At 45.1% G+C, this 24,073-nt stretch overlaps 1 protein-coding gene and 1 long non-coding RNA gene across 2 annotated transcripts in view; one reads left to right on the top strand and one right to left on the bottom strand.

Moving 5' to 3' along the window:
• Nucleotides 1-16,411, bottom strand: part of LOC135400336 (uncharacterized) — an 82,689-nt gene extending 66,278 nt beyond the window's left edge. Inside the window, exons 1-2 of the long non-coding RNA XR_010424588.1 lie at nucleotides 16,318-16,411; nucleotides 16,105-16,248 (exon numbers count right to left, since the gene is read on the bottom strand). This is a non-coding gene — a long non-coding RNA (uncharacterized LOC135400336). The remainder of the gene's footprint in view (nucleotides 1-16,104; nucleotides 16,249-16,317) is intronic.
• Nucleotides 9,504-12,324, top strand: LOC135399680 (uncharacterized). The gene is made up of 3 exons (XM_064631414.1): nucleotides 9,504-9,807; nucleotides 11,436-11,917; nucleotides 12,142-12,324. Exons 1-3 carry the CDS (start codon nucleotides 9,694-9,696, stop codon nucleotides 12,185-12,187), a joined length of 642 nt encoding a protein of 213 aa, XP_064487484.1. The 5' UTR covers nucleotides 9,504-9,693; the 3' UTR covers nucleotides 12,188-12,324.
• Nucleotides 16,412-24,073: the final 7,662 nt, after the last annotated feature.

Here is a 24,073-nt window from a genome sequence, read left to right as displayed (position 1 = left end):
TACTCTTCGGCCCCATCAGCTGTTGGCCATGCTGTAGTAGCATTCATCTCGTCATCACATCGCTTTTAGTCTTCAACCTCGACCCCTCATCCTCCGGTGGTGGCGCTAGTGAAAGGGCTTGCCGTTGTCGGTCTCACAGAGGTGGACAACGTCGCGACTGACGCGTCCTGGGCCGACTTCTAAGGGAACTATACCGACATATGTCTGAAAGCGTCTGAGGAAAGCCCAGAAAAAAAAAAACAGACAGCACAGCCGGCACCGGGACTCGAACCCAGGTACCTCCCATGGCCAGTACGTCCCAGACCCTCCCTTGCACCGACACATTGACCCGTGGCCTATTGCTTTTGGCTGTGCGCCACAGCAGTTAGAAAGAGAAGAAGGGAAAGAACCCTCAGGTGGGCAAAATTAATCCACAGACCCGACCACTGTGGCATCGTTCATGATCACAGTTCTCTCGCGACATAACGCCCCGAATTATTATAATGATTATTATATTTGGTGCAGGAGCGGGCTGGGGCAAACGCTGTATGAAAGCCCGTGTCACGTAAATCGTTCGACATGTTTCATTCCCAGTGATTTTTACATTGTTTGCTCCAGGGGCAAAATGTGAGCTCTTCAGAAATTCCATAACCTCGTTTGGGTGGTACGTCGGCTTAGACGGTCTGGACGAAAACGATTTCAAACTAGCTCAGGAATTGAGGGAAGGATCTGCGAGCTCGCCTTCCAAGGTCCGAGCGAAGCGAGCTGCCCCGGAGGTGACTCTGAGCGAATGTCTAAGCACAGAGCGGGCGGATCTGAGCCAATTTTCGTACGTCTTCGAGCCAGCTACGTGACGACATATTCGCTCCATTCGATTTTCACTTCTGTTTTATGTTCTGCGTTTATGTTTATTCACTCCAGTGAATAAACATGAACGCCCCTGGAAGGGGCGAGTGATTCGGGAGCGCGTGCAGGTCGAAGAATGTTCGCACCCTTACGAGGCAGCTACACGTTCATTATACTGGTGCAAGTTATTGTAGCACCTTACCAGCCAGAACAAAGGAAAAAATATATGGAGGGGACTCACACTGACACCTCATTTAGCACAGGGGTTCTCAACCGGTGGGCAATCCTGCTGAGAGGGGGGACTTGGGAAAATCATGTGGGGAAGACACGATACCGTGCAACATTCGCCTCCAGTCGGTCCTTCCGTGTAAGGTTCGGAATCCAAAGCAATTTTTATAATTCTGGGATTTCGGAATTTCTAAATGTGGAGCCCGGAATACCAGGACGAGACCGTTTTTTTTGCAACTATCTCGAGGACGCCGTATAGAAGTGCATCTAACCGTATATCCAAACTATCACACATTGTGATACAGCGCGCGTTTCCTGTCATCCCCAGGAACATTCTAGTGGAAGACAACGAACAAAACAAGTTGCTGAAATATCCGTGCCGGAATATCGACTTTGCTTTGGAATGCGTGTCTTCTTGTCGTCTGCTATGGGATATGTTGTGCCGAAAAATATCATTTGCAATCTGACACCGAACCACATGACAAAGAGTTTAGCTACCGACTCATGTGAGTCGCGCAAACCGTGGATGAGAACAGCCCCCAAGTAGCATTAAAACTCCTACCCGGAATACTGTCAGATCCTCTCTCTCCGCAGAGTCTCTTTCTTTTTTAATTAATCCTCGCGAATATGTTTGAAACTGAAAAGAGAAAATGGAGACATACTTTTCAGAAAACTAGAATCGGCTGCTACAGACGAGAACACGACAATTAGTGTGGACGACTAAAGGGAGACATATGCAAAGTGCACTATTCCATGTATTCTCACTACATTCCTCAGAATACTACGGAAGACGCGAAAAACGTTATTGATTTTTGCTGCTGCGTAAGTACAAGTACTGATCGTCGTATCTCCTCGTGCCCTAACGGCGAGAAGTATCGTCGCTGTGATACTTGAGCGATACTTGATAGGTTGCGCATTGGAACCACGGCTGGATCTGTGCCGTGTTCAGGGTGGTTGTTGCCATACAAGCAGGAACGTCAAGCTCGGCATGCTGCTGCGGGACCTAGTATTACATTTGAGAGGGAGTATTTGCCAGCAAACACTTCATCATACACTCTTAACTCGGTACCCTTTATTGTAACTTTTAGCAATGTGTAACCTTCATATAGACGTAGATTTCCAAATATCGTATAGGTTACACGTCCGATACCTCTATTTAGAGGTTAAACACGGCTTGTAACGTGACACTGGAGGAGCAATAGAGGTTACTTCGGTGTTCAACGGAAATCCAATCGTCGTAAATTATAAATGTACCCTTTATAGGAACGTTGTAACTTCTAAACGAATTCCACGTTTGAATTTCCTTCGTTTGTTTTTCCTGTTTCTTTGCAAGGTAACCTGTATAAAAGGTACTGCTCAAAAGTCACTGTGTTCTCGTTGGAGCCGCACATTCAATTATTCAGTGCGAGAGTGTCGGATCAGTGTGCGTTACGTTATGTGTCTCTGCGTCTGTACATACGAACTGCGGATCGTGTTCAGAACTGTGAAGAATGCACAAGGGTCAAGTGACGGAACTTTATCAGGGTTTTTCTGCGGTATGTTGACTACAAAGTTGACGTGGTTACGTTTTGCTGGACAGTCTAGGAACATTAATCACAGCAAAGTCTGTCTGTCTAACACGGTTCAACGGTTTAACACAGTGTGTACGTGTGTGGCTTACGTCCGTTATTTGCTTAGGCCATTGTCATCCTTGTGTTTTACTCCTTCGTGTGCTTCTGATTAACCATAGCCGCATCGCTGATGTGTCATTCTGACATATCAGAAAGGAATAGAAAGGTTTTCGGCGTACTGGAGAGGAAGTTGCGACAACGTGAGGACTGCAAAGAGTATACCTCCTTGAAACTGAATGTCGTTCACCACAGCTGAAGTGTTGGTATTGTGACGTCCTTGTGCTCTTGCCTCAGCTGTAGTTCCAGGTTTGCCAATTAAATAATACATATGCTCCAGTTGCAATTATTTCTTTCTTTCATTTCTTGTGCATGTAAATCTGTACATGTAGTGATCCCTCACTTTTCGCCACTGGATGCCCTCAGATGAATTACGTATATTATAGCTATATGTTCCGAATGACAGTATGCGTTCTGCACTGATGAGAGCTCATTTTGAGCACCCTTTGACCTGTAGCGTCTGTGAAGAGGCGAGCGCCTTAGAGACAGCCATGGCTGGCGAAACTAACTTTTACGTCGGTGTGGCTGTTAGGAGACAGTAACCTCTATTTATAGGTGATCTGTGTAACGTTTAACAAAATGCTTTGTTGGGCTAGTTGGTAATTCATTGTAGACAGGAAACACACAGCGCGTAAGTGTCGTGTATGAAATTCCCCTCTCCTGTGGTAGAGTGTACATCGGACAGACAGGTAGATACATCAATGATAGAGCTAGGGAGCACGATAGATCGTTAAAAAGTATGGACAAATTGCACCTACCCAAGCAGCACAATGTACTGAAAGTCGAGTGCAATAGGGGTGGCCGGTATGTGTCTTATCAATTTTCTCTAGATTAACAAGTCTGTTCAAGGCCGTCCACCTACCCGTCCTCCCCTATTGCACTCGACTTTTAGTACATTGTGCTGCTTGGGTACTCACCCACTGTAACAAATGCAAATGTACCCCCGATTTTAAATCAATTAGGATTCTGGGCAGGAGCAGAGATAAGTTTGCCCGTGAACTTTTGGAGGCCTTCTTTATCGGAAAGAAAGGTTCTCTCTGTATCAGCGATACATCTATATCTCGCTTGCCTCGGGTGAGAGGCGGTTACTTGAACAGGCGAAGAACTAGATAGTAGAATTTTTAAGTTGTTTTGCTTGTTCTTATCTACCTGGTTTTTTTTTCCCTTTTAGCTCTTTCCTGTGTCTTTCCTGTAGCTGCGCACCCTTCAGTGCAGTAAAGTTTAGTTGGAGTTAGCGCCCGTGTGTGTCTTATGTTTCCTCCCGTGGTTGTTGTTATCGCGCTGTGTGTTTCCTGTCTACCGTGTAACGTTCATAGAGGGTATTGCCCATAGGTTACAAGGTAACTTCTGAAATAGAGGGTAAAAATTTTGAAATCTTTACCCTTTACTAGAAGGTACCAGGTTTAGGTTGTTAGGGTGTTTTCAATAGAATGCTCATCTTTTAATGGTGTTCTTGCTTTTAAGCACAAACTTTAAGAGTGTTTTAGGAGGAATACACCTAATTAAAGGGTGTTTCAGATAACACCTACATTTCATGGTGTAAAAAAAGGAGTGCGCCATCAGACAAGCATGTGCTTAAAAAAGGTGTAAAATGATTGACTGTGCACGATAAGTATGCGCTTTTAATCTTCAGGAAGAAAATACGGGGTTTCTGAACGGGTACAGGATGAAATTGATGCGTAAATGGCTGGCTTTTGCGTGTAATCATACTGCGACGTGTACCACATAGCTCCATATCTCATCCGCTTTGAACATAGGAGGAAACGCGTAACTAAACCCAACGGAAGCCTGCAGAGGTCTGCGGCTCACTTGAGGGACAACGCAGTCAATCGTGCTCAACTCTGACTCGGGAAAGGAACCATTACGGTTAATTAGAAGGTAGGTATTAGTACTCTAGAAATTCTTCGCTTCAATTCAATTCATTTATTCCAATTCAAGTTTCGGTTTTAAATACACGTATTTACATTGCGTTAGAAGTGAGGAGGGTGGGGGAAAAGCGTCCAAATATAGTGTTCACGGATTGATATTTTGTTAACAGTCAGTGCAGACGGTAGATGGTTCGTGCCTTTCCTCCACGTTTCTATTCCGACATTCTAGAGTCTTCCGCCGTTTTTTCCAGTACTAATATATTTTTCACAAGAGTATCCACGTGGTAGCTATGACTATTGCGCGTATTGCTGTGCATCGCCCTTATGAGGATAAGCCTCGCCTCGTGGTTATGGTGCGCAGCACCGACTTTGCGTAATGAACCTTTATGAATCACGGTACCTTACTGGTACAGAATAGCTGAGAGCGCAAAAAAAAAAAAAAAACAGCAAGTGGCGCGACGCATATACCTTTCGAAACTACCCTAGCCGACTTGGTCAGGAGTAGTAGTTGCGAATGTGTAGCTAAGTAGTAATCTCTTCACGAGGTCACAATACAAATGTGTACTTCGCAATGCTTTTGTTATGCCCGAATGCAAGTGCCTCAACACGAGAGCCGCCAATATTTCGAACAGAAACTGTTCTCCTTCTGTATACCTGTTTTTCGAGGAACCATGGTGATGTAATTTCAGAACGTGTGACCTCCCTAAGGGAAAAAAAGCCTGAGGATATAAGACCGCCAATTTCATAGACGTCCGTTGACTCCAGCAACGAGCGACTGTTACTTTGTTCGGAAAAAATAACTGTGGATCTGCCGCATTTTTGTTCTGTAATCTATACCGGGAAAATAAATGTAGGGCTTATAGTCAGTAAACGTTTCCATGCCTATATGCATGAATGTCAATGAGGCACGTTATACATATAACGCATTTCAATGGGTTCAAATCTGCAGAACGTGATCGCCACATACGAACAGTCTTGATTTAAGCGATGTACTTAATGCTAGGACACTTACGGTAGCAGTCCTTCAGAAATTGATATCGGTTTCATGCTCTCTTAAATGGAACTTACCACCCGCCATACTAAGAAACATTTCTTTTGTGTGTGTGTGTGTGTGTGTGTGTATACAGAACCTTTTCTCCCGAGCGGGAAAAAATGAACGGGCACGAAATGAACATGAGCGGACACGAAAGTGAACGAAAACACACACTGGAAAATGAAGGAACTCGGCAAATTGTAGTTCACACGTGAACAGTTCCTGTGACTACCACCAGGTGGCAGCAGTAATGGAGGCGCCCATTCCTTGAATCGCGTTTTTGTGTATTTTCACAGAGCCTGAGTAGACTTACCTGCTGCTTCGGTGCACTGAAACGACGAGGTTCAGAACGATGTCACCGCTCATCACGATCTGCTTCCTTGCAGCTTTGGGATTCCTGACAGTGAATACCGATGGTACGTGCATTGTTTGAGGGCCTTCATATAGAGGATTACGCACACTGTTCATGCATACACACTTGTCTTCTGCTTTAGCTGCAGAGTGTTCATTAGAATGCCTTAAGAAACGTCGTTTGAAGTTCTATTGACGGCAATAAAGTACCCAACAGTAAATAAATGTCGGCAATGGTGAATGTGACGGCGGATATAAAGCCGGAAGACACATAAAAATTTAGGAAGGTTGCGGGAGGGACTTTCTTCGTTTGAGAGGTCCACGAAGGGTTGGACTTATAATTTACTTAGGCGACTTTTCATTGAATTGGTGGCTTTATTAAATTAAATTAATTCAGGATAATTCGAACTTGAAATTCATTGTATCAATGTAATGACTTTAATCCTAAACCAACTGTAACGCTAAAACATTACATCACCTACAGGAAAGACGCGATAGGCTACGCCAAAGCCGACAAAGACAAGGCACAACACAAACTTGTTGTGTTTGTGTTTGCCTGAATATATATATATATGTGTGTGTGTGTGTCAACACGGTCGTGGTCTAAGACATCATTGAGTTTGCTGGGCAGTATCACTAAATTTTGTAAGCACTGGCAGTACTTCATATGCTTTGGGCACATACCGTACCGGAATATGTGCAAAAAGTTTGATTATTTTTGTAGTAATGATTGATTGCACAACTGGTCTCTTGCACGCGGCCATGAAAGTTTTAAAAAACTAGGACGCTTACTTTCTCCTTTTGTAGCGAGCACCCTTGAAGACTGGAAGCCTCCGCAATGTGAGCAGGGAATGGAATACACTGAATGCGAAACATTATGTCCGCGCATCTGTGGGAAGCCCAAACCACGCGGGTGCTTCCTTGTGTGCATCCGTGGCTGCAAGTGCAAAGAGGGCTTCATTCGTTCTGGAAGCAAGAATGGGCCATGTATTCCAGAAGATCAATGTGATCGTCTTCCGGAGGACTTTCCTGCAAAAGTCCGTCCACCACTCCCTTCGGGTGTCTAAAGGTCGAGGAAATGGATCCAGGTTGCACCTCGTCTTGATTTTCTTGACATGAGTAGACTGAAGTAAACGTATTTCTTCACATATATGCATGGCGTGCTGAAGTCTAGGCTCGTCTTTTGGAAACGACAACCACCGCCATGCTTTTTTTGTTTAAGAGCGGCTAACGCGTCAACAATTAACGAAACAAGGGTAAACGAAGCGTGGGTTTAAATAAACGTCGCACTAAACGTCATCGATCACGGGAGGAAAATACCCCTGCCGCAAGGGCACGAAAAATGACATCAAGTGCGTAATAAGTTAAGTCTTAATGTCATTCCTGCGGTGCTATGCGGACATATTTAATGGCATTTGTCTGAATGACAGTTTCCACGTAATGAAATCGCCACAACTCATTCGCCCACTAAATGCGTACCCTCGCACCCATTGTCTGAGCATAAGAGCAATTTGAAAGTTCCATAAAGTCGCTCTGTATTGCGCACCGTGCAATTATTTTATAAATTACACGAAAACAAGCAGTATTTTTGGCAACTTTTTTTTTGCAGCATTTTTCGCGCTCGTGTGAATACAGAGCAAGGCACGAAAGTCGGGAAGAATATAACGGAATAATAGAATGAAAGTACATATACCTTGCTCCCTCACCCCGAAACTGATAGTCAAACTATATAACACACTAAAATTGATTGCCCTCCTTTGTAGGACTCATATAGGGCTCCGGAATGCTAACTTTTTACGGGATTTTATAACTTGCTTTGATAACTGTTATCCGAGATACGCACACGTTATCCGGGTTCGTAATAGGATAGGCAACGGTGTATTCTGGGAAACCAAAAGTTAAGAATGCGGATCTGGAGGCAATCATTATGCGCGCCCCAGGAGTCCCACGCCATTTTTCTTATGGAATAGCATGCCGACATTGGTCCTGCAGACCTTTCCCTCTAATAAAAGTATATCCCCCCGTCCCATTATTTAGAGCGACACCTGTTTCTAAAACCCCAATTTTTATTACGCAAATATGCTGAAAACGAAATTAGGCACTGCAGAAGCGTAGAAAAATGCTCGACCTTGGCCTCCGGGAGCTTATCTGGGCCGCAAAGCGTTTTCTCTCTCCAGCGCCTATTCCAATCATTTTCATCGTTCCAAAGCACGTCGCCATCCGACGTGGATTGGACAGTGCTCTCCTCGTGGCTGAGACGCGCTTTGTATGCAGCGCGTCAAAGTTGCGTCGGCACGTCGAATTCGAAAAATGAAACTTTGAGGAGTTGTGCCTTGACAAGGACCAGGGTCGGATCCAGGACGGACCAAAGAAGGACGGACTCGGGCCGGGCACGGCCTGCTCTCTTAAAAATGAACTTCACCACATAGCACGCTCCTAGCCAACCATCGTCCTGAATGACAGCGTTGTCGCTCCCGGTTTGTTGAAAAAGAGGGGCGGAGCCTATTCCAGGAAATCGCTGAAATTGCACTTCCATTTCCAAAGATAAAAAAAAAAAAAAGTGAGGAAGAAGCTTCCAATAGTGGTGATTGGCAGCCCTATATGGTAGTGCACAATAGTATCCCTACGAAAGTACACGAGGGCTCCATTCCACGTGATCCTGGTTCATCGACATTTTTTCACTATCGGTGGTACCTCTACATGTACACTCTTAAAAATGAACTTCACCACATAGCACGCTCCTAGCCAACCATCACCTCGAATGACAACGTTCTCGCCCTGGATTTGTTGAAAACGTGAGGAGGAACCTATTTTGTGCCGTGCATAATGGACACAAAATAGGCTCCTCCTCCCGTTTTCAACAAATCAGGGGTGAGAACGTTGTCATTCGGGATGATGGTTGACTAGGAGAGTGCTATGTGGTGAAGTTCATTTTTAAGAGTGTACGTACTGCTAATTGTCTAATGTTCTGGAATACCTGAACGAACTTGAAGCATTCCATTGGTACAATCTGTCAAGTGCCATGAGCATTTCCACCGCTTTGTTTGTATAGGGATGTAGAATATGGACCATATGGACAATGGACTTTCACCACGTGTATCGTTTATGCACTACTCAGTAGTGGAAATCATTTTCCTAAAATGCTTGTGTCCTTCCCCACAGCTCTTGTTCGATCATTGTACTCAAGTTCAATTAGGATTTCCTACAGGTCTTCGAGAAAACGTCAGTGACAGCCAGGGGGGGATCCAGACCTCCTGCTTTTTCGTTTGCGGGTGGGGTGGGGGTGGGGTCCTTTGCCAAAGCGCGTCGAAGGGGAGAGGGATGTCCAATGTATAAACCGACGTTTTTTGGAGGTGGGAGATCCCCTCCTCCCAAATCCGCCACTGCAGACAGTTCGATTCTAAACAAACAGCGTACTGGCCTGTTTTTTTTCTAAACGTATATATAACATCATTTATTAAGGGAAACTAACGACAAACGAAATCCAAATGTACCTAATCGCGCACACAGCAATCTTTGCTGATGAGATGACAGATGATGAACGATCGATCTGTCTTGGTGGATCCAGGCCGGAAAGTGCGAGGCAGAAGAAGATCACGTGTGTGACAGTCGTTGCAGCTCGCGCCGTCATTCGATGGCATATCGCAGTAGCTTCTCTATGCCGATAACCACACAGGATTTTGTCTAACCATTTCGTTCATTTTGAGGAAAGCCCTCTACGATGAAGAGCATACTGCAGAGCGCAGGCGGAAATCGTATAAAGCGGCGGTTATCCTTCGCCGCCAATGTGAAGCCTCCAGTGGACGATGTCCCAACGGAAATTAGCAGGCAACAGGTAAGACAAATTCGAAGAGGTTACGTGAGGGTGCTGTTTATTACACGGATGTTTTCAACGAACCATACAAGCGTAGAAACCTTGGCTAAATTTGTCATCCACCGTCGCATCGAGGCACATTATGGTAGTGCATGCATATATCACTGCAGCAAGTGTAGGGATGCACACGTGAGTTCGCAGGAGGCAACAGAAATGTATTGGACTCGCCCCGACCTGGATACCCGCGCAGTCGCTGTAGCTGCCGAAGGGATGGAAGCCCGTTTTTTGGAGGTCGTCAGGGTTCAATTGCTGATCATTGAGCTAGTCAACAACGAAACGTAATATGATCTCCTGGTGGCATGTTTGAATCCCACCATCAAAATAAACCATCGTGGTCTGCTCACAGTGTACTGCTCTAGCATGATGCCCGGTCGGATACGTCACATACACTCTTAAAAATGAACTTCACCGCATAGCACGCTCCTAGCCAACCATCATCTCGAATGATATCGTTATCTGCCCTGATTTGTTGAAAACGGGAGACGTACGTCGTTTTTGTGACAATTATGAACAGCATAAGTGTCACAGAAAAGGCGTACGCCTCCCGTTTTCAACAAATCAGGGCAGATAACGATATCATTCGAGATGATGGTTGGCTAGGAGCGTGCTATGCGGTGAAGTTGGTTTTTAAGAGTGTATGACTACTAAAACGATCCGTGTTTGGTTTGAGTATATTTCACTTCCGCCATATTCGCCTGACCTACCGTCGTCAGACTAACAGAGTGGGCGATGTCAAGGAGGATCTTTGCGATTGGCTGATTGGAAGATTGATTCCGACGAAGGCTTCAAGCAAGCTCTGCATTAAAGGCTACGCACCCGCCCGAAAAATACCTTCTCTATCAGAATGCGAAGTTTGAGCGTACGTTTGATACACGCAACATGAACCTGTATCCCATTTCATGCCAATAAGCTATGCGCCACTGTTTTCAAGAAGAACAAGAAGATTCTTGTATTTCCTGCGTTACCGAAGCTCACTCTTATTTTCGTTCACGTTGGTAGTTGCAACTCGTGTGTGAAGTTTAGATATTTTAAAAACCACTGCGATACTCTATATAGTTGCCAAGTATGCGGAGCGTTACCGAATTACTACGCATTATTATTGCAATCAGGTTAACAGTGGGATGCTCAACCTCCCCTTGTTATATATTTTTCCAACCACCAACCCCAACTCCCCAGTGGGAGACTGAACGTTCCCTTTCGTATTGCCTAGCAAGTTGATTCAGTTTCTTCTCCCACATAGGTGACTGATCCATTTTGTAGTTTCAAGGACGCTCTGTAGCTATGTTTGCCACTAGAGGAACCGAAGTAAAGAAGGAAGAACTGACGACACAAGAAATGAAAGGATGCTCGTTACCTCGAATTGCATCTTCCTCGAAGAAGGTGTACCTCGAGTAGCGTAATTTTGTGGACAACGCAAAACGCATGAAGAGCAATGTCAAGTTGCCGACGAAAGCGATTCAAAACGTTTTTCTCATAATTTTGTAACGATAATGTACAGTACATGCTTGCTGGGAAAGTGACTTTCACGAGGATCGGTCATTTACTTGTCTGTACGCGTCATTAATCGGTTATGGTTTCTCCACCACTAGTTCCCGGCACCCTCCATGCCAACCGGGCCGCGGGACCCTGGCGGCATTCTCAGCTCCCTTCAGCCAGTCGATGCCATACCATCGGAACCTGCATCCCGCGTGCATATGGTACCCCTCACAGCGTCAGGAGCGGCAGGGAGCCCTCAACCTGCAACGAACCAGCGGCAACAACGCAGCAAGCTTAGCCAGACGACTAAAATAGTTATTACGCGAGATTCGGGCATGCTGGACTGTTTCTGCTGCGAAGTCTACAACGAATGGAGCAGCGCTGTCCGGCTATGGGTCTGTGGCAGCATACTCCTCGGCGTGGTGCTGATGACTACTCTCATTATCTTGCTCTTGTCGGGAGACTCCGAAGCGACCTCGGCTACGACAGGACTGACGTCAACGGTGCAGGTTAACAAGAGCGCGCTGTTCATCGTTGGCCCCGCGGGTGAACTTGAGTCCGAATTCTACGCCGATGGAAAAGACCCAAATAACCCGTACGTGATTTCATATCTCACGCGGAGCACGTATAAAGCTACTTCATTGTTTTCCTGGCCAGAACACAGCTCAGGTTGCAGGAACGTCTAGCAGTGTGCACGGGTTCTTTGTTACGTATAATTTAGCGCTCCATGCAGCGTGCCATAAAGTCTGATGGCATACTGGCGTACAGTAACCAACAAGTACGCGGTACTGGGTCCTGACCGCAATGTTTATTCCGTAGGGTAACGCCCAGCAGCTATGACGACCAGACCAGTTCTGGAGTATGACCACCATGTCTGTCAGGCTGACCCACCAGTCCCGTGGTGTCTCGAGGTCTCTACGATGAAGGCATATTGGAATCGTTCATGTTCATCAATAAAGCGCGCTACAAGAGCGACCGAAAGTTTAGCATTGTAACACGTGACCCCGGCCTCTGTTTTTCTATAGTTCGCTTTCTTTGTCAGAGGGAACGTGCCCTCCGAGCTCATAATGGTATTCATGTTATCATATACTAGCCGTGCAGTACACGCGCAACAGTGCGACAGAAGTCGCATCGTCTATACTACACGCTACTTTGTGGCGAACACACCGACAACATTGCAATCTGCTTTAGTCAGGACCTGGGTAACATTTCTTCAACATGATTCCATTACCCCAGCTCGCGTGCCTCTTCCTTTGATCAACGTTGTAAGGGCAGTTGAGAGACTGCTTCCGCTTTCTTTCCACTTATAATGCCTGAGCGAGACTCGTAAAAATTTTAGACCGGATTCTTCGGCAATATGCAAGGGATTTGGTCCAGGTCTCTTCAAAGCGACCGTAACTAAAATACGTCGATGTAGGGGTGCCTTGGAGCCGTAATGTACGGCATGGACTCTGGAGTATTGGTCGTATAAGAATCTACAATCTTACAAGGAGACCCGGCAAGGAGAATCGTACGGCAATTCCTTTCATAAGAATCTTATAAAGTACTTAGTACCAGTACTTAGACATCGAAGCCATCCAAACAATGATCCTGTCGTGGCGCGTGGGATTCGGAAAAAAAAAAAAAAAATCTCAAACACGAGCCCCCCAGCCCCGTTCTATAGCATCCTACTACCCACCTTTTCCAGGCCGATCTTCTTTAAAGGGAAGCGCAAAACTTCTTTAGCCTCAACACCTATCTCTTAGCAGCCAGGTATTCCGCTTCTTCTCTTCAGCGGAACAACCGAATTTCTGCCAGGCTTTGTTATTCATTTATTTATTTTATTTATGACAAAAACAGCGTCAGGAGCGACAGGGAGCCCTCAACCTGCAACGATGACCTCAAATACCCTCCTGGGGCGACACATGAGGCGGGGGGGGGGGGGGGGCGCATTAATGCACATACAAACTTAGTGCAGGCTTACTTGAACATTCAAGAAATTCAGCAAGATTACGACGAAATGAGGCAGTGATGGATACGAGTGACTGCGGCAGGTCGTTCCAGTCGGATACAGTTTGGGGAAAAGCATCAAGTAGGAACTGTTACAACGAATGGGCTCTACTTTACAGGAATGATCTAGCCTGGATGAGGTGTAGTTAGCAGGACGTATGCAATGAGGGAGGATAGAAGAACCATAGCAGAGTTTGTGAAAGAGACATAAGCGGGAACATTTTGTACGTGATGAGAGTAAAAGGTAGGTCAAGGGATGGGACTTAAGCGGAGTGATGCTAGAAGGGTAAGAGTAACTGGAAGGGATAAACCTGGTGGCGCGGTTTTGAGCAGATTCTAGAAGACTGATGTGATCAGCATGATGAGGGTTCCAGATGCTGGATGCGTATTCTAGTTTGGGCCGTACTAATGTCTGATACGCATGACACCTGACAGCGACTGGCGCTGATTTTAAAGTACGACGAAGAGTTTATCCCGAGCTTTCGCGCACAGAAGCACGCACCACTTCCTTAGGTAAACCACTTTTCCAAATACGTACAATAATTGAATTTACTTATTTACCTCAGAAGATACTCACCGATTTTATTGTAGATAGCCATTTGTGTTTTCCTAAGTGATCTGAAGTAGCCGGATCTCGTAATGTGTGCCTACTTCTTCATTTTTTTCTTTTCTTATAAACTCAACTCAACTCGGAACATAGTCCTGTCACTATGCGCGACTTTTCTGTGGTGCATCACACAAGAATTCTTTCTACGCATTTTTTAATGTACACGATTTACTGTTTGCTTCCTATGTGCTAGTTGTTTGATTATGTGTCTTTGACTGATTCATGGTAGTTCATTACGGCTTTCATTATTTCATTATTGCTTTTTCCACATGTCCGCTTCCCCCCTCCCCCATGCAGCACCCTCATGAACACTTGTATTGTGTTGAAATAAATAAGTAAATATAGGTAGACACTGGAGTTGTCAGCTGGCTGATACGAATTGTACAGGGTGCGTCCCTGAACACGTGTCACTGAATTACACTTAAAAAAAGGAAAAAAACTGCACCGCCTAGAATCATGCGGTCAACGGCATTTGTTCGAACTAGGTTTTTGCCACCTCCTTATGTGAATGGCATGTAACGTAAGTCTAATTATGTAAATTTTTGGCGAATTGAACTCGGAAATTTGCCAAGTACAGGTATTTTTTTTACCCCACGAATGTGAAAAGCGTGACGAATTTACTGACATTAATGATAATTGACAAGGATATTGAGGAGCTATCCCATCGGAAAAAAAAAAGCCGAACTGCATGGATGCGGGGTGAAATTATGTTACTGTCCTTCACTTACGTTACTTTGTTACTGCTTTTAGTTTACTGATGATGATTAACATTCAGGCCCTGTTCCTGACGTAGTCCTGTGTGTATACGCACTGAGAGGGGTTATATGGAGCGGCGTACAGACGTTGAGGCTTGGCCTGACAAAGGACGACTCACTAACACACACATTGGCAATCACTCACGAGCGGCGATTTCTGGGTACAGGTATAGTCAACGGACGAGAACCTGCGTATTCAGCACGGTATTCCAACGTCATAGTCGTCTCAGGGTCGCGGAATGGGGTCTCCCATTCCGTTCCAATTCCATTCTGAGGAATGGAGATTTGCGACAATCCCCGTCCTTTCAATTCCTCGGAGTGAAAAAGGTATGGTCAGTTCCCACTCCTGGAATGGCTTGGCAGCCCGATTCTATTCCATTAATTCCCCTCAATAAAAGAAAAGTACCGGTTACCATACTGGCAAGTCCAGCAGTGCTAGAGGAGATTGACATTACCAAGAACGGAAAAAAGCACAAAGACAAGGTTATTTCACTCTTGACCGTGTGAAGGTGCGGTGCAAAGGGGCGAGGGCAGAAACCAGCACGTTGGAACCAAAACTGCCACCGGGGCACCCAGACCATTGCATTCCCATTCCCAGGAGAGTTTCCGCCATTCCATTCCAATTCCATTCCGGGCTCTGCTAAATCTGGAATGATTCCGGAATCATTCCAGCTCGTCGAGTCGAGTGGCAACTCCGCAAAGTGTTTCGGAAGAGTAAGGAGTTGTGATCCGATTAAAGACGGGCAGAAAATAGTATAGTAAGGGTGTAACAGTCATAATTACACTCCATTTACTCTCCTTTTTTTTTCCCTTAGAGGGTAGGCAGCGAAGTAGCAATTTGACCTCGAACGTATTGTGTTTTGTATAATCACTACGTAACGCAGGTACAAATAGAAGTAAAAGGTACAAACATAAAATACAGAAAAATGCGCAAACCGTAATGTAAAGTTCGTTCTAAGCGCGTAATTCTAAAACATCTATAGTCGCCGCGCAGTGAGCAGTTACTAATGGGCATTGACTATACTGCGGAAGGAACCTCGATCAAATCTCAAGGAGTCCATCCGAATCTTTTATCATCGAGCTGACGGCTCAAATTTTTATCTTAAGGACGAATCTGCAATGAGTTCGTAAAGCAGGCGATTTTGCTTACCAACCACGAATAGGATGCGGCGTTCTTGCCGTCGATGTTTGCACTTTTAGTTTTTCCAGCTACTATATCGTCAAGCATTATGACACGTTTGAAAGGTGTTGCGCAGCCATGCACTATAAAGGCAGAACTTCACTACACAAAGGCAAACGACTCCACAGAATAATATAATTATCGTTCATAATTCGAGGCCAAAGGAGGAGAGGGCGGTGTGTGTGTGTGTGTGTGTGTGTGCATTTTTCATTTATTCCAATTGAAATTCCAGTTCAAATACATGTACTTACCTTGCATTAGATGTGAGGAGGATGGGGAAAATGCTGTACAGAAGCTTGACAAGTCCCATGCTCTGCACAACTGTTGGCAGCATCAGCGGCACACAACTGATATATCCGGATAACCAGACAAGAAAGTTGATCAGTAATTGATATCTACAATAGAAAATGCACACAGGTAAACTAACAAACTTAACAGTAACTCATATCAGCATCAGCTCATACCTGCGTATCACTGCAGTCTCAGCGAAGAATCACTTCTGCACCGCCTCCGTCTCAACGTTGCCCGCAGTCCGTTGCTACTAGTAACGCTTTCGGGGGTTAGCTGAAATGAGTGACACGGCGTGTAGCCGCTGACACGGGGAACGTAAAGTTATATCCTCTAAAAGTCATTTCCTTGCTGTTTTGGAGACACGTGGGTGGAACGTTTAGATGTACGTGTGAAGTGCTTAACATAATGTGTTTAATGCGACGAAATGGTACGGAAGTAATTGTTTAATGTCAAGCCCGATTAACTCATTGCAGTCACTCAAGTTTGGCGGAAATGCCGTCATTGTTATGGAAACCATGTCAGTATTAATTTACAACCAGTGACTTTTGCGGCGCGTATGCGAGCGCAAGGGAGCGTTACAGGAACATCGACGCTGTTGAGTTATACACTCTTGAGAGGAAAATAAATGGCAGGTAATAGGTAACTGGAGAAGATCTCTTAAGGTAGAGCTTCACTATACACAACAAGCTGAAGACCATCCGCGCACAAAATGATGCCCTTAACGCCCCTGATTTGCGGAAATGAGCGCCGTGCACCTCTTTGTCGCAATAAAGTAACTATACACAAGGTTTACCAAGAGGCGTAAACAGATTTTCGACAAATCTGGGAGGATAACCATGTTAATTGAGATTACGTGTTGGCTAGGAGCGTGCTACACGGTGAAGCTCTGTTTGAAGACTGTAGTAGTCAGCTCCAGAAATATGCATGGTGAGGGCAGGATGTGTTTAATATGAGAGCGGGAGAAGTAGCCACGCGAAGGTATGCTTGCTACGGTTAAAAAGCGTGGCAATGATCATCTTTCACAGTGAACAAAGAGGCACTTCAGCACGGTTTGCATATGAGACAACACCTTTATTGCAACCTACTCATGCAAAGGGAAGCACCATAAGGCCCCCTAAGCCATCACAGGCTGACGACGGGATTCCCGAGGGATGTCTTCCGGAAGAAGATAGCACTCATCTTCTGGGATACAAGGCCCATCTGCGCTACCAGAGCGAATGAAGCCCCTTTTGCACTTACAGGCAACTTTGCAGAGGAGGATGCATTGCAATGGTTGGGGCTGGCCACAGATGCGAGGACATGCAGTTTCGCACCCGGTGAATTCCATTCCATACTCGCATTGCGGAGGCTTCCTGTCTTGAAGGGCGCTCGCTACGAAATGGAAAGTGAGCACCTCAATCTTTGTTTCCTAACCATAATCTGACGCAAGTTCGTACACTCTAAATCGTTTCACACCTTAAAAATGTGTAAAATAGGTGTATTAACAAAGATCACACCCCATTCACACCCTACAACTTTGTTTTGGAAGTTCATAATGGTGTAACAATGTTTCTGTCATGTAACCGTCAGCTCACAACGAACCCTCACCCACGGACTGCAGCAAGCAGGAGAATCTCCTGGTCAGCTCGCTTTCTATGACCGCGCGGAACATCAGCCATGCAGGATTGGTCACTTCCTGTCCCACACTTCCTCCTCACGAATTCTGTGCAAGCTGGATGCGAAAAATGTCGCACCCGGAGCGACCGAAAAAAAAAAGAAAGAAAGAGCATTCACACGATTGAGGTCAGATGAAAACGGTGGCAACGGAACGCCTTCGAGTCGTCACAGTGACGTTGTACTAGCTAGACGCACGCGTCTCCCCGCGCGGGAATTTAGAACGGCGTCTTACTGTTTAAAAATGTAAAAACAGAAGAAAAAAATTTTTTTTCAGCTGCTCAGAGGGTTGAAACACCCTCAAAGATTCGAGATGGCATTTTTCGTGCGCCAGCATATTGTGAGGCGCCCGATGTTTGTTGGTGGTGGTGGTGGTGATAAGGCTCGCCGTTGTTTGGTGGTGGTGGTGGTGGTGATAGGGCTTGCCGTTGTCGGCCTCACGTATGTGGGCAACGTCACGACTCACGCCCTGGGGGAATGTGCGTCCTGGGCCGACTTCTAAGGGAACTGTGCCAACATATGTCTGAAAGCGTCTGAGGAAAACCCAGGAAAAACCCCAGACAGCACAGCCGGCACCGGGATCGAACCCGGGTGCCTCCCGTTGTTTGGATTCACGTTCAGCCTACAAAGTACTCCAATGGGCAGCGGAGAAAGATCGCCCTCGTCATTCATCGCTTTTGCTTTGATCGCAGTGTTCATGGCGCTTTTATAAAGTAGTTTGTCCGTTGTCGAACGTTGCATGCATTTTTCTTTGTGCGAATCGTCAACCCCAAGAAAAGGAGCAAATAACAACACGGAGACATCTCTAGGAAAGCGACACGTTGCTGTCTGTAGAGAAACATCTTAACAGCACTTGGCACCACCGCCATTTTGATTGTTTGGAACACGGGATTCGTACGTTTCGCGTCATGACTTTGCACTGCGATGGTGAATTCCTTTGAAATCTACCGGGACTGAATTTCCTTCTTGGGTCTTCGTAGCTTTATATGCAGACAACATAATGTTCCGCTTGCATTGAGTAAGGGTGGACTTTTAATAGGTAACACGCCATGTCAATAAATAAGTTATACTTGCGGTAAAAACAGTATCTTCATTATGTTCATTTTATTAAAATATTTAAAAAAGATGTTTTTCTTTCCGGGGTCCTATTTCCCGGAAATTTTACGTCCCTATTCCTGTAACCAAAGCAGAATGCCTGAATAGTGTTCATGTAAACCTATATTTTTTAAACCGATTCTCACCCTGCATTGCCCATCACAACGACTGTTCCAAAGTCTTCCGCTGGGAAAGGAAGTGCTTCGAGCAATCCACTTACCATCGGCATTCAGTGTTAGGAAGCCCAACGCCGCAAGGAAACAGATCGAGACGAGCGATGACATTGTTCTGAACCTCGTCGCAAGAGTTGACTGAAGCAGCGGGTAAACACACTCTGGTTCTCTGAAAATGCAAAAAGCTATGTCTTTCCAGGGTCCCCTTCAAAACGTTTGTGTTATTTCAAAGTGACGGATTTTATATTGTCAGGGTGCTGTCCTCTTATGGAGGGTATAATAAATGAAATAACATCACCACGATTCCACAACTGATTCCACAATTGAGTTAAATGTGCAGATTGGTGTTGGGACTTTGTCACAAGTTTACTACTTAGCCAAAACTGGCCGCTGTCATATCATGACACTAAGCGTTAGCTGCCATTACTCGGAAGTAATGTCCATCAATGAACACCAATGAGCGCGGACTTGTCGTCCTGAAATAGGAAGCTCGAATATTCGTTATTATATATATAACACGATCTCACACATCGTGGAAAATAAAGCATTTTTTCAGCCAGAAAAAGCCAAAGGAGCACCGTATCGGCAACTGGTATTACTGGTATTACTATTTGTCTGGCGAATCAGAAGTGATGTAATTTTCATGAGTGCTTTTGGAAACGACCTGTAACGATTCTAAAGCAACGATTCAAAGGAAACGCGGTGCACACACGTGTCTCACCCCAATGCGGTGCGGAATATTCTTTGTTCCGAGTAATCCTACCTGTTGAGAAAATTCTACATCAAAGAACATGACATCCTGTTTCGAAAGTGAGAACAAAAATGTGCAGAGGAGGCACGAACAGAACCACCGACACAGACTGCTAACCAAAAATGAGAACCCGTCACCACTACACTCCCAAGATATTGTACAGTCGTACCTACTTTCAATTTGACAAAGTTGATGAATGCCAACTGGATGGATGTCAATGGAAAGTCAAAGTTGATGATGGACTGTGCTGTTCCTCAAGTGAGCAACAGGCCCTTACATGCTTTCGTTGGGTTTGATCACGTGTTCCCTCCTGTGTTCCTAGCGGATGTGATATGGAGAGATGTGGTACGCGTTACAGCAGACCTCTCAACGTCTAGGACATCCTGTAGCCGTTCAGGAACGCAGAGTTTCCTTCCTGTACAGCAAAAAGCGCATAATTGTCGTATGGCCATAGGTTCGACTTCCCGCTTGAGCAATTTGAATGAATCATCGAGCCAATAAGCCCAAGGAAAAGCTTAGTCCCGGTTGAGTACTTGCGCACTGTGTGATGTTTTAACAATAAGATATCTCATATATTAGGCACGCCAGGAAGGGCTCTGTTCGTGGCTCAGATCTCAGGCTTCAGTTCGGAGGCTCGCTGGCTTCCTGCAATGCGAAACTTGATTCCACCTATACTTGTCAAATTTAAGGTCCATCTGACAAAAGTCGTTTGATCTAAGAACCAATCAGGGCGCGGTCTCCAGAATCTGAACCGGGACGCTTTTGATACGCCGTAGATAGACGGCGATAGACAAAAAGACGTTTGATGGAGGTCCGTCGTGAGCGTGGTCGACCCGAGTGCTCTAGAGATAAAATACGCTTTAATGACATTCTGAGTCAAGGAAATAATGAACTCTTATGGAAGGCAAGAACTGCATGCATTGAAGCACACAAAAAGTCACGTCCTTCAGCATACATTGCATTCCATGCTTGCCTACGATCCTAAAAGGTTCTGTCGAACAATCCGTCCCTCCCAACATACTGCCATTACTCTTAGTCGCTCAGACGGGTCAACATTACCTGACAGCGACTGTCCATTTGTGCTCAGTTCCGTTTTTTGTAACAATTACGTCGCCACCGCTACCTCGCCACTGCCGGTTATACAGCCTCATAACTACTTTCCAATGAATCCCATACAAACAGAGCTCACTGGCATAATCAAGATCATTGGATCACTAAAGCCATCATCAAGCCCTGGCACCGATCTTATCACTTCAAAGTTCTTGAAAAGCGCCATTCTATACTCGTTCGTAAGTTCGTTAATTTTGGCATTTACTGATCTGTTTTGGATGTTCCGCGCCCGGCGATAACATACGCGCGGTGCTGTGAAAATATTTCCTTCATCCGGTCAGATCGTGAAGGAATTGTGTAGTGGCGGTTAAGTATCCGGCTACTGTTAGGAACCCTGCCATTGAATGTCAGTGAGATTAACTGCAGAATTTCCATTGGCTCGAGGAGATCTTTGCTGGTGATCTGTGGATCTTGCTCTGGCTATAGCGTCTTTCACAAGTTTTTCCGTGCATTCACGATCAACGAAGGTTTGTTCTAGACGTTGGAGATGATTGTCTAGTTCGGCATCGCTAGAGCATATACTGCGGTAGCGCAATGCCTGGCTATAAGGTATGGCTAACTTAGTATGCCTTGGATGGCAACTGCGGAACGATAAGTACTGCTGAGAATATGTAGGCTTCCGATATAAGTTGGTTGAGATGCCGCCGTTTTGAAACTTGACTTCCGCATCCAAGAAAGTAACAATGGAGTCGGAGTAGTGGGAGGTAAATTGAATGTTAGGGTGAACTTGGTCGAACCGGTTGATGAACGTGAGAAGGTCGCTTTCAGAATGAGGTCATATGATAAAAATATCATCTAAAAATCGCTTGTACACAAGTGGTTTCAATAAGGAACTTTCGAGAAATGTTTCCTCCAGGTATGCCATGAAGATATTGCATGGTTGGGGGCAATTTTCGTACCCATAGCTGGCCCGTACCTTGCAGATAATGCTTGTTATCAAATTCAAAGTTATTGGTGGTCAAAATAAGTGTTAGCAGTTTGGAGAGGACAGTCGAGTCATACGGCCGATCAGGTTGATTTGTGTATGCTGAAACGGACGCTGCTATACCATCTGCGTGAGGAATATTAGTGTAAAGCGACGTGACGTCTAACGCTGCCAAGAGACAGCTTGAGGGAACGGTTACTTGCGATACAGTTTGAAGGAAATGATTGGTATCTTTGACGTAGGAAGGTAATTTAGGTAATAACCAAGGAGTCTGGTAGGTTCTTTGCGCGTCGGTACGTTACCTGTATGGGATGGGTGAATATACTCCTAAGTCGGTTGCTTTGGGGGAGGGGTTCGTGTTTCCATAGAATGGCTCTACTGTTTCGAAGGGCGTTGGAATGTATAGTGATCAAGCTTATTTTGTTCGTGTCAGGATCTTTTCGGTGTTCAAGAAACTCAGTCCAATTTCAGTCCAAGTTTCAATCCAATGTGAGGGCCTTGCTTCGGAATTCGTCTTAGGAGGAAGTCTGGGTAGTCTCTTTGGGCACACAGAGTTCGTCGAGCTTCTCAGCATATAATCTGAGTCGTTCGAACAAATTTCGCGCAGTCTTACACGTTGTCCATTAGCAATTCGAACCTAACAGTGGCGCGGGTGGTAACTGTTAAAGTGAAGGTATTGTTGTTTGTCAGTCAGCTTTTTATACAGGGTTGTCGTGGGGTTGCCGTTTTCTAGCGATATTGTAGTGTCGAGAAAGTTGATTGAGTAAGTTGAGGTTTGTGATGTGAACTTTATAGTGTTTACTAGATGCGCGGTGTTTCGTAGATCTACGAAGTTTTGAAATCCGTGTTCAACGTGTTCCCATATTATAAGTATATCATCGATATATCGGAGGTACAAAGTGGGTTTTAATGCAAGGGCGCTAAGAACTTTGTTTTCTAGGGACCCCATGAATCTCGATTCGTACCATCTCTACAATAAAAAAAAAAAAAAAGAAGAAAAGAAAGGATAAATGGTCGGCATGGTTGCTCCTGATAGACCGTTTGATGAAGTAACCTTGTTTTCGAGGATTTTCTAAACGTAATTTCCTTGGGGCAGTTTAGATACACCAGTGAACTGTTGAACATTTTTATTTTATTTAATGCAGACCTTAGGAAAAATATTTGGCATGGTTGCTCCTCATATATACCGCTCATGACGTCAGCGGCGTTTTGAGAGTTTTCGGAATGTTATCTCCTTGCTTTTTTTTCAGGTACGTAGGCGGAGAGGTTGCACGTGTGAAGTCCTGAACGTAATAATATTTAATGCAGCGGTTTGCAAAAAAATATTTACCATAGTTCCTTCTGATACAATGCGTCATGAAGCAACCAAGGTTAGGGCAGGCTAACCTTTCCCTCCTTTTTTTTTTTTTTTGATATAATAAACACATTCCCCCGAGCAAGGTTTCCAAGGTTCTCTAAAAGTTATTTTTTTCCTCGTTTGGATTCACGTGGGTGGCGAGTTTAGGTACACGTGTGAAGTGTTTAACATAAGAACGAATGTCTTTATTCGGGTGAAGCCGGCCGTTGACTAATTATCTATCGTCAGTCGAACACCCCTCCTCTCATGGTGGGACGTGCCAGCAGGCTGCACGTTTGGGGGTATCGTGGTGCTTTTGACGCGTCCTGTTCCTGGATTTGCTGTTTCGACGTGGCCGTCGTGCCTTCTTCTGGCCACGGCAGATTTTTGATGGGCCGCTTAGCAAAAATATTTGGCATGGTTGCTTCTGACAAACAGCTCGGTGAAGTGAAGGGGGCCTCGAGGGTTCCCTAAATGTTATTTCCTTGCTCTTCCGAGGCAAGTGGGCGGAGCGTTTAGATGCAGATGTGGAGCGTTTAACATAATATATTTAATACACCGCCTAGCAAAAATATTTACCATGGTTGTTCCTGATACACTGTGTAATGAAGTAAGCGGCGTTTTGATGGTTAAAGTTATATCCTAAAAGTTCTACTTGTTATAAGCTGTTTCAATGGTTTTCTAAAATTTTACATCTAGTTTTCCGCGCTTCCGATTTTTATTTTTGGGCGGATTCGGCGTATGTTTTTCGGTGTTCAGTGATTTTCACGAAATCGGCGTTTTTCGATGTTTTTCCTGGCGTGCACATGATTTACCCGACAGTTATCGGCGAATAGAAATCGTAATGTAATTTCAGTGCTGTGGGTCTAACGCAGCCATAGCAACA

Source organism: Ornithodoros turicata, chromosome 7, assembly GCF_037126465.1.
Source record: "Ornithodoros turicata isolate Travis chromosome 7, ASM3712646v1, whole genome shotgun sequence".
Classification (NCBI taxonomy): domain Eukaryota; kingdom Metazoa; phylum Arthropoda; class Arachnida; order Ixodida; family Argasidae; genus Ornithodoros; species Ornithodoros turicata.
The sequence above is the reverse complement of the archived record's forward strand: the minus strand, read 5'-3'. Positions and strand labels throughout refer to the sequence as shown.